The sequence below is a fragment of the Leucoraja erinacea genome, chromosome 15 (assembly GCF_028641065.1).
Source record: "Leucoraja erinacea ecotype New England chromosome 15, Leri_hhj_1, whole genome shotgun sequence".
NCBI lineage: Eukaryota > Metazoa > Chordata > Chondrichthyes > Rajiformes > Rajidae > Leucoraja > Leucoraja erinaceus.
In genome coordinates this window covers 214,973-228,384 of record NC_073391.1, presented here as the reverse complement: position 1 = coordinate 228,384, position 13,412 = coordinate 214,973, and the positions used below count along the sequence as shown (strand labels likewise).

Sequence of the window (13,412 nt, the reverse complement as noted above, 5' to 3'; positions counted from 1 at the left end):
GTGAGGTGGGTTTATCATAGGCAGATAGATGAAAAGACAAATGGTTTGAAGAATTGTTCATTATGAAGCTATAGGAGGGAAGATAGGTACAAGGGGGAAGGAAGAAATAGGTGTGAGTCCAGATGGGAGAGAGGGGGGGAGGCAAGTGTGGTTAGGTGGAAAGGGTGAGGATGGAATTTGTAGGTAACTAAAGTTGGAGAATTCAATGTTCATACCCATTGGATTTTTGAATAAGAGGTGCTGTTCCTCCAGTTTGTGTGTGGCCTTGTTCTGGCAATGTAGGAAGGACAGGACAGTAATATCAGTATGAGACTGGGAAGAGGAGTTAAACTGGATAACAACTGGGCATTCCTGTAGACCTTGGCGGACAGAGCATGTGTTCGGTGAAACGGTCTCCTTGGCTACGCTTGGTACATCCGAGGGGGAACCATATTTACCATACAACGAGGACATATGGATAATCTAGAATGGAAAGCCTCGTCTTGGGAGCAGATACGGCGCTGACGTAGAAATTGAGAGTAGGGGACAGGACCTTTTTGCAAAAGGCAAGGTAGGACGAAGCGTAGGCCAGGTAAATGGAGGTTTGTATTAGATTCCAGTCGATAGTCTGTCTTTTTTCATGCAGACATAGAAATAAAGAAAGGGAGAGAGAGGTGTCAGAGATGGTCCAGGTGAATTTGAGGACAGGGTGGAGTTGATGAAATCAGTGAGCTCTGCATGGGTGCAGGAGGCAGCTTCATCCAGTCATTGTTGTAGCAGAGAATGAGTTAGGGGTTGGTGCCAGTGTATATTTGGAACAAGGATTCTTCAATGTAACCGACTAAAAGGCAGGTGTAGCTGGAGCCCATTGAAGGGACTGGACAAGAGGCTGGTTTACAAAAAAATGATACAGTGCTGGAGTAACTCAGTGAGTCAGGTAGCATCTCTGGAGAACATTGATAGGTGACATTTCGAGTCAGAACCCTTCTTCAAACTGCTTGTCGATGGGGGAGAAAGCTGGGAAGGGACATACCTGGCAGGTAATAGGTTGTACAGCAAGGGGGGGTTGATAAGCAGAAGGTAGACAGGGGGTCCCAGAGTTGAAAATACAAAAGGTGTGAGACAAATGGTTTGGAGAGTTGTGAAGGTATCTGGGAAATATTATTTGGAGATGAATTCTGTGGGGCAGGAGCAGGAAGGGCAGTCTGTGGATTTGCCAGGTTCCTGATTGTGGATGTTGGGAAGGAGATAGAAGCGGGCAGTGTGCGGCTCGGGAACTATGCGACTGGGGGCAGTGAGGGGAGATTGCCCGAGGTTATGAGATCAAAAACAGTTTTGGAAATGATAGCCTAGTGTTAGCCTGTGGGGTCATGATCATAGAGTAGGTATGAGGATTCTGAGTGAAGTCTTTAATCTTTCAATATCGGTTATATCTCCGTGTAAGATTTGGAGACAAATCCAGTATGTTTTGTTGGCCCCATCTCCCACAAAATCAGTAGCTAAAGATACATTAGCTGTAGTTACACACTTGCACATTTACTAGTTGACTAACTGTGACAGATTAACAATGAGGGATAAGATTTGCCCTATCTTGATGCACAGGTTTTCTGAAATTGATCATGTTGCTTATTATGTCTCAATCTACAAAATATTGGCTGTTTTATAGAATATCAACAGAGTGGTATTTGTTGGAAATTTCTTGAGAGTTAATATGGTCTCAATGAAGTTACTCGCCTATGCAATGGATTATTGGTCGAATGGGCAACTGAAAGCCTTGTTCTTGGAACATGAGGTGAGTGCTGTTTTATATTAGTTGAATTGGTATACAGCAAATTAGTCAAAACCAAGGCAAGATCTAAATATTAACATCAATTCTATTCACGGCATGATTTCATCCAAGAGACTCGAGTGGACTTACAGAAACCATGTCATGAAGAGTAAATTCAAATGAACTGGGGCCACTTCAGTATTGTACAAGGTATCTAGGTAGATGGACACAAAATGTTGGCGCAACTCAATGGGACGGCAGCATCTCTGGGGAGAAGCAATGGGTGATGTTTGGGGTCGAGAGGTAGATGCTTCAGTTTCAATGGGTAGATGCCAGGGAATCACACCAGTAGGTGGTGCCATGGTCATGTTATGGAGCATATTGGAGTCTCATTAAATTATGAGACATGCTGCTCTTTCAACAAAGCATGCACCACTTTCAAAAAAGCTGGCTACACCTATGACACCCAAAGGATACATAATTTAAATAAAATTTAATGCTCATCTGTTTGAAATATTTATTGACTTTTTATGATTACCAGGTATTTTTTGTTCCACGCTCAGTAAAGCAAAAGGAAGAAATTTAAAGTGAATCTATTGTTGTATTTAGGACACACAAGGAGTTTAAAGGTGACTACAAATTTGGGTTAGAGGTTGAAGAGTCCTTAAGGTAGATTTTTGTGATTGGTTTAGAATCTAGGTTCTTCTATTGATTTCAGTGGAATCCAATCCCTTTTATCATGGTAGACACAGTTTAGTTTTAGTTTTCTAGATTTACTTTTAGAGATACAGTGTGGAAAGAGGCCCTTTGGCCCACCAACAATCACCCGTACACTAGTTCCATGGTTTCCCCAGTTTTGCATCCTATGCATTAGGGGCAATTTACAATGGCCAGTTAACCTACAAACTTGCACATCTTTGGAATGTGGGAGGAAATCTGTGCACTTGGAGCAAACCCACATTGTCACAGGGAGAGCGTACAAACTCCGTACAGACAGTACCCGTAGTCAGGACGGAACCCGGGTCTCTGGCATTGTAAGTCAGCAACTCTACCGCTGCGCCACTGTGTCACCTAGAATTGAACTGCTCGTGCTAATTACGTTCCCTTTATGTGACTAAGCAGCAGGGAGGCCAGGTCCTGGGTATCTAACACTTTTTAAAAGCTCCCTACAGTTCTTAAAGGGAAAGCAGACTTGTTTCCAAATGTAATAGAAGCTAGGATGTAATGTTAAAATTGTTCAAGGCATTGGTGAGACCAAATCTGGAGTATGGTGTACAATTTCGGTCGCCCAATTATAGGAAGGATGTCAACAAAATAGAGAGAGTACAGAGGAGATTTACTAGAATGTTGCCTGGGTTTCAACAACTAAGTTACAGAGAAAGGTTGAATAAGTTAGGTCTTTATTCTCTGGAGCGCAGATGTTTAAGGGGGGACTTGATAGAGGTCTTTAAAATGATGAGAGGGATAGACAGAGTTGATGTGGACAAGCTTTTCCCTTTGAGAATAGGGAAGATTCAAACAAGAGGATATGACTTCAGAATTAAGGGACAGAAGATTAGGGGTAACATGCGGGGGGACTTCTTAACTCAGAGAGTGGTAGTGGTGTGGAATGAGCTTCCAGTGGAAGTGGTGGAGGCAGATTCGTTGGTATCATTTAAAAATAAATTGGATAGGCATATGGATGAGAAGGGAATGGATGGTTATGGTATGAGTGCAGGCAGTTGGGACTAAGGGAAAAATGTTGTTCGGCATGGACTTGTAGGGCCGAGATGGCCTGTTTCCGTGCTGTAATTGTTATATGGTTATATAGTTATATTGTAATGGATGCATGGTTTCAGCCACAGCGTGCTGCGTGTACACTTCATGAAGTGTACAAACTCCATACAGACAACAACCTGTAGTAAGGATGGAACCCGGGTCACTGGTGCTGTAAGGCAGCAACTCCACCACTGCACCACCGTGCCTTGGTGGAAGACATTTCAAGACCAGTTGATCAAAGTTCAGGACCACTATGTTCCAGTAAAGTAACGAGGAGAGTAGGGGTACTGTGGATGACCTAAAGGAGGTCAAAAAGGACGTGCATGTAAATTTGAACAAGATTAAATTGGTCAGTGCCATTGAGGAATATTAAGCATGTAGGAAAGAACAGGTGATTAGAAGGCACAAAATTGGCCATAAAATGGGTTTGAGTCAGGTTCAAATCCCAAGGCTTTATATACCTCCATTAAAAGCAAGTGGGTAACCACAGAGAAGCTAAATTGCTCAAACATAAAGGGGAACATTTCTGCTTGGAATCAGGGAATGTAAGCGATATATTGAACACTAGGAGAAGCACGTGGAGGGCAGTGAGATCAGTGGGCAGAATACTGATATGTAAGGGCAGTTTGAGATCAAGGAGGAGGTGGTATTGGGGCTCATGAAGCGCTTTGAGGTGGATAAATCTGGGCCGGGTGGGATCTATTCCAGGTTATTTATAGAGGCAACACTGGAGATTGCAGAATCCTTGGCGAAGATCTTTGCATCTTCTCCAGCCATGGTGAGGTTCTAGTGAACTGGAGTGTAGCCAATGTTGTTCTTTTGTTTAAGAAGAGAAGTAGGGAGAATCCAGGGAATTATAGGCTGTTGAGCTTCACGTCAGTGGTAGGGAAGATAATAGAGAAAATTCTTCCGGATAGAATTGAGACCGATTTGGAAAACATTGAGTGACTTAGGGACAATCAGCCTGGCTTTGTACGTAAATCATACCTTACTTTACTTGATCAAGTTCTTTGAGGACTTTGATTAGGCCGCATTTGGAGAGTTGCCCAAATTCAGGAAGGATCCAGAAACCTCGGAGAGAGTGCAGGTCGTTTTACCAGAATGAGACCTGGATTAGAGGGAATTCGCTATTAGAAGAGGTTAGATAAACTTGTGTAGGGAAGAACTGCAGATGCTGGTTTAAATCGAAGGTAGACACAAAATGCTAAATAACTCAGTGGGTCAGGCAGCATCTCTGGAGAGAAGGAATGGGTGATCTAACGTCAGCATTATGTGTCTACCTTGGATAAATGTATTGTGTTCTTTGGAGTGTTGGAAGCTGAGGGGAGACTTGATAGAAATATATAAAATTATAAAAGGCATACGCAAGGTAGACAGTCAGAACCTTTTCCCCAGGGTGGAAGTGTCAAAGACTAGAGGGCATGGCTTTAAGGTGAAAGGGGCCAATGTTAATGGAGAAGTGTGGGGCAAGATGTTTGCATATAGGGAGGTGGGTATGGATCGCTCTGATGTGTGATGTGGTGTTGGAGGCAAAAACCATTAAGAGGCTTTTGGGGGTGCACATGGAAGTGCAGGAAATGGAGGACTCTTGATCCTGTGCCAACAGTTGCGATTAGTTTGGCAACATGTTCTGCACAGACATTGTGGGCCTGTTTCTGTACTCTACCATGTTCCATGTGTGATGAGAGGGTATATCTAGCCGCCATGGCAGAGGGTAGTTCATCGGTAATAGACTGTAGAGCCTGTGCTCACACAATTGTTTCTGTACATCTGTGTAAAGCACGAATATAATGATTTGAACAGTTACACAAAATTCTTTTGGGGTTGGACAGGCTAGATGCAGGAAGATTGTTCCCGATGTTGGGGAAGTCCAGAACAAGGGGTCACAGTTTAAGGATAAGGGGGAAATCCTTTAGGACTGAGATGAGAAAAACATTTTTCACATAGAGAGTGGTGAATCTCTGGAATTCTCTGCCACAGAAGGTAGTTGAGGCCAGTTCATTGGCTATATTTAAGAGGGAGATAGATGTGGCCCTTGTAGCTAAAGGGATCATGGGGTATGGAGAGAAGGCAGGTAGCGGATACTGAGTTGTATGATCAGCCATGATCATATTGAATGGTGGTGCTGGCTCGAAGGGCCGAATGGCCTACTCCTGCACCTATTTTCTATGTTTCTATGAATCTCACCGTGGCAGCTTGGGAATTTATCCCAGGCTCATCAACTAAATCCACAGGGATCACACTGTCACAGTGGTTCTATGTTTTCCCCTTTCTCATCCAATCCCTGCTTATTTGGAGCAATTTACAGAGGGCATGTCTTTTGGAAGTGGGAGGAAACCCGAGCACCTGAAACATGCAAACTCCTCACAGATAGCATCGTAGGCTAGGATGGAACCCAGGTCTGTGCTGTTGTGAAGCAGCAGCTCCACCAGCTGTGTCATTGTGCTGTCCATATGTAAATCATAAAGCTGCAGCATTAACACACATGCCCGAGATAGACACAAAACGCTGGAGTAACAGGTCAGGCAGCATCTCTGGAGAGAAGGAACAGGTGATGTTTTGGGTAAAGGCCCTTCAGACTGAGAGTCAGGGGAAAGGGAAACGAGAGATATAGATGGTGTTATAGAGAGATATAGAACAAATGAATGAACGATATGCAAAAAAGTAAGGATGATCAAGGACACATCGGGTTCACGCATGTCCTTCACGAGAAGAAATAGTCATGGAGTCTAAGACCGAAGAGGACTGGAGGGTACGCCTACTGAGGCATTATTGGTCGAGCATGGAAATAAGAAAGGAGCAATCACTGTAATGGGATTATATTATAGACCAACCAATGGCCAGTGGGAGAGAGGATCGATAACATTATCCTATGTCTGACTTCTATTCATAAACTAAGCTCTGCTCTCAATACCATTACCCCATCCAAGATCATCTCCCTGGAACTTGGAGTCGGCACTTCCCTCCACAATGGATCCTCAACTTCCTGACCAACAAACAGTGACAAATCATCTTGTACGATAGTCCTCAACACTGGTGCCCCACCAGGATGCGTTCTCAGCCCCTACTATATTCCTTGTACCCTCACGACCCTGCAGTCAAATACCAATCCAACTCAATCATGTCCGAAATTGGCCGGATATCAAGTAATGACATTTAATGTATGGATACAGTGTGGAAATATTCCCCTTGGCCCACTAAGTCTATGGCGACCATCATTCACTTGTACACTGGTTAGATGTCCTACACACTAGGGGTAACTTACAGAAGTCAATTAACCTCCAAACCTGCATGTCTTTGGAATGTGGGAGGAAACCGGAGCACCCAGAGAAAACTCACACGGTTACAGGGAGAACATTGAAACTCTGCACAGGTCAAAGTCAAAGTAGTCAAATATCCTTTATTGTCATTCAGAATTTTCAGTCTGAACGAAATATCGTGCCTTGCAGTCATAACATAGAATAAAATCACAAAACACACACTTAACACAGTTTAACATCCACCACAGTGAGTCTACCAGGCACCTCCTCACTGTGATGGAAGGCAAAAGTCTTAAAGTCCTTGTCTCTTCCCTCCTTGTTCTCCCTCTGCGTTGAGGCGATCCAGGCTTCCGATGTTGTCCTAACACTCGAGGTCAGGATTGAACCCACGTCTCTGGCGCTGCGAGGCATTAGTTCTACTGCTGCATGTCCGGCATGTCCCCAGCAACCCTCACCGACCTCTATAGATGCAACATAGAAAGCATTTTATCGGGATGCATCGAAGCCTAGTTTAGGAACAGCTCCATCCAAGACCGCAAGAAATTACAGTGAACTGTGGACGTATCCAGACCGTCACAATAGACAATAGACAATAGGTGCAGGAGTAGGCCATTCGGCCCTTCGAGCCAGCACCGCCATTCACTGTGATCTTGGCTGATCATCCCCAATCAGTACCCCGTTCCTGCCTTCTCCCCATATCCTCTGACTACGCTATCTTTAAGAGCCCTATCCAGCTCTCTCTTGAAAGCATCCAGAGAACCTGCCTCAACATGACGCAGAGAATTCATACCCTCACCGACTTCTGTGTGAAAAAATTTATCGGATCTCCGTTCTAAATGCCTACTCCTTATTTCAAACTGTGGCCCCTGCTCCATCCTCCCCCGCATCGGGATTACAGTGTTTCCTGTCTAGTGTGTCCAGACCGTAACAATCTTATATATTAGACATGAGATGCCCTCTCATCCTTCTAAACTCCAGAGTATACAAGCCCAGCTGCTGCCATTCTCTCAGATATGACAGTCCCGCATCCCGGGATTAACCTTGTACCCCTACGCTGCCTTCTCCCTCAATAGCCCCTGTCCTCCTCAAATTAGGGGACCAAAACTGCACACAATACTCCAGGTGTGGTCTCCACTAGGGCTCTGTACAACTGCAGAAGGACGTCTTTGCTCCTGTATTCGATTCCTCTTGTTATAAAGGCCAACATGCCATTCGCTCTCTTCATTGCCTGCTGTACCTGTACTTCATTGCCTACTGTACTGTAGAGAGAGTACAGAGGAGATTTACTAGAATGTTGCCTGCGTTTCAGCAACTAAGTTACAGAGAAAGGTTGAACAAGTTAGGGCTTTATTCTTTGGAGCACAGAACGTTAAGGGGGGACTTGATAGAGGTTTTAAAATGATGAGTATACAAGACAGAGTTGACGTGGAAAAGCTTTTCCCACTGAGAGTAGGGAAGATTCAAACAAGGGGACATGACTTGAGAATTACGGGACTGAAGTTTAGGGGTAACATGAGGGGGAACTCCTTACTCAGAGAGTGGTAGCTGGACCAATGAGCTTCCACACAAGGTGGTGGAGGCAGGTTAGTGGTTATCATTTAAAAATAAATTGGATAGTTATATGGACGGGAAGTTATGGTCTGAGCGCAGGTGTATGGGACTAGGGGAGAATATGTGTTTGGCACGGACTAGAAGGGTCGAGATGGCCTGTTCCGTGCTGTAATTGTTATATGGTTATATGTACCTGCATGCTTACTTTCATAGACTGATGTACACAGACCCCCAGATCCCGTTGTACTTCCCCTTTTTCCAACTTGACGCCATTTAGATAGTATGGTGCTGGCTTTGCCAAGGCAGCGTGGTGTAGATTCAGTCAATGGATTCAATAGATTCAGTCACACAAACCAACCTCCCATTGACTGTACACCTCGGCAAAGCCAGCAGCATAATCAAGGATGGCTCTGGATCAGGAGAGAAGGTCCAGGGGAGGAGCGAATGCCACCTGAACACAAGTCGTGGTCTGATCAACCACAGCTGGGTCGCCTGGGTGAGGGTGTCTGATGTTGAAAGACCCGAAACACCCAATGACCCTAGGTTACATCCCTGATGTGTTCAGAAGCATCAAGAGATGTATTTTTATCAATCAACATGCCATAACCTCAGCATTCTTGGTGTCATCTGCAAATCCCGTCTATGTTTATGCCCAATACGTATTATATATATATATATATATATCACAATCAGCAGTGGTCCCAACACAAATCCTGTGGTCACAGACCTCCAGCCTGAATATTGCCTTGCCACCACACCCTCCGTCTTCTATCAGTAAGCCAGTTCCGCATCCATATGATCATCACTATTAATCTTCCTGAGCAACTGACCATGGGGGTCCTTATCGAATTCCTTACTAAAGTCCATGTAGACACCATCCACTCCCCTACCCTTATATCATCACTCACCTCATCACCTCCTCGATCAAGTTAGTACAGCACGACCTGCCATATGGGAAGCTATGCTGACTGTCCCTAATTAATCCGAAATGGGAGTAAACCTTACCCTGAAGAATCCTCTCCAATTGTTTCCCTACCACTTACGTGAGGCCCAGCAGCCTATTATTCCCATATTTAAATGAACAACATTAGCTACTCGCCAATCCTCCCAGTCCTTCCCTGGTCTAGAGAAGAGGCAAAGATCTTTGTCAAGGCTCTCACAATCTCCTCTCTTGCCTCCCACAATGACCTGGGATAGATCCCATCAGGTTTTGGGATTTATCCACCTTGATGCTCATCAAGTGCTCCAATACCTACTCCTTCTTGCATATTAATATTCTCCACACTTGCCTAAATGAATACTTTGCATCTGTTTCCACCACGATAAAGGACCATGAAGGTCCAGGTCCTTCTTCTTGGTGAAAGCTGATGTAAAGTACTCTAACACCTCACCTACGTCCCCAGACTCCAAGCACAAATTATCTCTATTCTTAATGGGTCTTACCTTTTTCCTGGTTATCTATCGTGTTGTTTTGGGATTTTCTTTAATTGGACTCTCCATTGCCAGGTTGTAAGGACATGTCAACCTGTTGACTTGTTGCACAATGGATCAGAGACATGCTTGAAATGATAGTCATCGGGTCATAAAGCGTGGAATATCCCCACCACCCTCTCTTTGAAAAATTATCTATGTAAATATTTCTAGCAGAATAGAGAACAAAACTAGTATTGACAATGAGTAGTGAAAAAATGAGTGTTTACATTTAGTTTCTCATGTCAATGGTACAGACGAGGTCCAGAGATTTCACACTGTTATACAGTGGCTTGCAAAATTTTTCATACCCCTTGAACTTTTCCACATTTTGTCACGTTACAACCACAAACGTAAATGTATTTTATTGGGATTTTATGTGATAGACCAACACAAAGTGGTGCATAATTGTGAAGTGGAAGGAAAATGATACATGGTTTTCAAATTTATTTACAAATAAAAAACTGAAAAGTGTGGCGTGCAAAAGTATTCAGCCCCCCTGAGTCAATACTTTGTAGAACCACCTTTCGCTGCAATTACAGCTGCAAGTCTTTTGGGGTATGTCTCTACCAGCTTTGCACATCTAGATACTGCCATTTCTGACCATTGTTCTTTGCAAAATAGCTCAAGCTCAGTCAGATTGGATGGAGAGCGTCTGTGAACAGCAATTTTCAAGTCTTGTCAGATTCTCAATTGGATTTAGGTCTGGACTTTGACTGGGCCATTCTAACACATGAATATGCTTTGATCTAAACCATTCCATTGTAGCTCTGGCTGTATGTTTAGGGTCGTTGTCCTGCTGGAAGGTGAACCTCCGCCCCAGTCTCGTCTTTTGCAGACTCTAACAGGTTTTCTTCCAAGATTGCCCTGTATTTGGCTTCATCCATCTTCCCATCAACTCTGACCAACTTCCCTGTCCCTGCTGAAGAAAATCATCCCCACAGCATGATGCTGCCACCACCATGTTTCACTGTGGGGATGGTGTGTTCAGGGTGATGTGCAGTGTTAGTATTCCGCCACACATAGCGTTTTGCATTTAGGCCAAAAACTTCAATTTTGGTCTCAACTGACCAGAGCACCTTCCTCCACATGTTTGCTGTATCCTCCACATGGCTTGTGGCAAACTGCAAACGGGACTTCTTATGGCTTTTTTTCAACAATGGCTTTCTTCTTGCCACTCTTCCATAAATGCCCGATTTGTGGAGTGCATGACTAATATTTGTCCTGTGGACAGATTCTCCCACCTGAGCTGTGGATCTCTGCAGCTCCTCCAGAGTTACCATGCTTCTCTGATCAATGCTCTCCTGTCAGTTTAGGTGGACGGCCTTGTCTTGGTAGGTTTGCAGTTGTGCCATACTCTTTCCATTTTTGGATGATGGATTGAACAGTGCTCCGTGAGATGTTCAAAGCTTGGGATATTTTTTTTATAACCTAACCCTGCTTTAAACTTCTCCACAACTTTATCCCTGACCTGTCTGGTGTGTTCCTTGGGCTTCCTGATGCTGTTTGTCACTAATGTTCTCTATCAAACCTCTGAGGCCTTCACAGAATAGCTGTATTTATACTGAGATTAGATTACACACAAATGGACTCTATTCACTAATTAGGTGACTTCTGAAGGCAATTGGTTGCACTGGATTTTATTTAGGGGTATCAGTGTAAAGGGGGCTGAATACTTTTGCACACCACACTTTTCAGTTTTTTTTTTGTAAAAAAATGTGAAAGCCATGTATCATTTTCCTTCCACTTCACAATTATGCGCCACTTTGTGTTGGTCTATCACATAAAATCCCAATAAAATACATTTACATTTGTGGTTGTAACGTAACGAAATGTGGAAAAGTTCAAGGGGTATGAAAACTTTTGCAAGCCACTGTATATGTCACAATGGTATCAGGAATTACAGCAACATAATTTGCTGTGCATTGCTGTTGTCTTATCATTCCCTGGGGAAATGGCTGGCAGCCCCTAAAAATCTGTTCCCTGTTGGTCCTGCAGGGTTATTTTGGAGCAGTCGGGGCATTGCTGGAATTGCTGAAGATGACCGATGTCCACTGAGCTGCTGCCTCGACCATCACTATCACCAAAACGTGCGAGTCTTCTAGAAAACCTGGGTCTGAAAATTAGTGACAAAATGAGTTCCTCTCACCAAACAATTAACTTCTAATTTTCTCACACATTTTTACAGTGGTCCTGTTCTGCTGCACTGAGGCTCGTTTCAAAGGGATGTTAAATAACCCGGTTGGTGTAAATTCTGAAGCTATTTTAAACTGTGCAAGATAGCCAAAGCCCACTGGTTTTATGTATTAATATTTTTAAATGATTTCTGTATAAATGTGCACTGATAATTTTTTTTTTTCTGGGATGTACTGCCTTGTGAAGGATCAAAATTATAATTGTTTAAATATTATTTATAAACAGCCATGGATATTTGAATTATTTTGCATCGTATTTCAAATGTTTTCCTTAATTTCAAATGAAACCGCAAAACTGGAAATTAACCTGTTAAAGTTGCAGATCATTAATTTTTTGGCCTTTATATAATGCTCCAACATAAGAATTTATGAAGGATGACCTTTCTTTGAACACACACTTTGGTGACCATTGACTGATATGCCAGTACAATGACCATCTTCGAAAGCCAGTTCTTTCTTGATGTGGCCATATTATGGATTAAATTGCTTATCTGGATACAACAATATATTTTGTAAAAACACTTTTGATCATGCGAGTGAAAAAACTTTCCCACAAATGTGAAACTGCTTCAATAATTGTGCTATTTTTGAAGAAAATAATTCTTTAAAAGACTGTGTGATTGCATTTTCTTCAAACTAAATCATTGAACTGTGATTGTTCATTATCTATTAGGGTAAGACTTTTTTGAAACAATTCTATCATTGTGGTAGATATTTTTTTGGATTGGTACTCGTAAATATTTAAAGTGTGGGATATATCTGATTGTTTAATTTAATGACAGGAAAGGTACGGAAAGTTGCCAGTATTGGATTTTATGTGTTAAATATGAACATATCTGTGGAATGGATTCCATGATTATTTAAAATCACGTTCCTAAAACAATCGCTTATGTTGAGGACTTTAAAAATAAAATGAACACTAGCAAAAAAATTTTTTTTCTTTCTACATTTTACATCCTTAATGGCAGGACATGCATAATTTTGTTTTTGTAATATCCTTACAAAGGATTTTGGAACACCCGAACAATTCGGGTGTGTAGCATGCTCTATCCAAATACTATGATTGCATGCATACCTGTCTTAATTGATTAAATCGCGGAAGTGCCCCTGCAATGTATTGTTGTATCTCTATTTCTCTCTTGTTTGTATACTCTCTTGGGGTCTTTATTTCCATTGCCATGCTCTCACTCTCTTTTTGTTCATTCTTTCTGCCTTTTCCTAAACCCAGCGTATGTTTCACCAGGGACAGATTGAGAGTGTCTTGTTTTCTCTAAGAGAGATCGATGAGTTTTGCTCCACAGCACCCTCCATTATTAATGAATATTTGTATCTCCTCTGATTCTGCTCACTTTCTATAAAGAGATTGTGTCAATGTTTACCACCATGGATGCAGCCTACGCCATCTCAGTCCCTCCTCACCCCCCACCCCCA

The 13,412-nt window shown here is 42.8% G+C and overlaps 1 protein-coding gene across 2 annotated transcripts in view; it reads left to right on the top strand.

Annotated features, from left to right (window-relative positions):
- Window positions 1–12,912, top strand: part of LOC129703885 (pantothenate kinase 1-like) — a 102,752-nt gene extending 89,840 nt beyond the window's left edge. For both annotated transcript variants that reach the window (XM_055646564.1, XM_055646563.1), the window contains 2 exons: window positions 1,646–1,771; window positions 11,785–12,912. In XM_055646564.1, coding sequence (XP_055502539.1) covers window positions 1,646–1,771; window positions 11,785–11,844 — 186 coding nt within the window. In that variant the 3' untranslated portion in view covers window positions 11,845–12,912. The remainder of the gene's footprint in view (window positions 1–1,645; window positions 1,772–11,784) is intronic.
- Window positions 12,913–13,412: the final 500 nt, after the last annotated feature.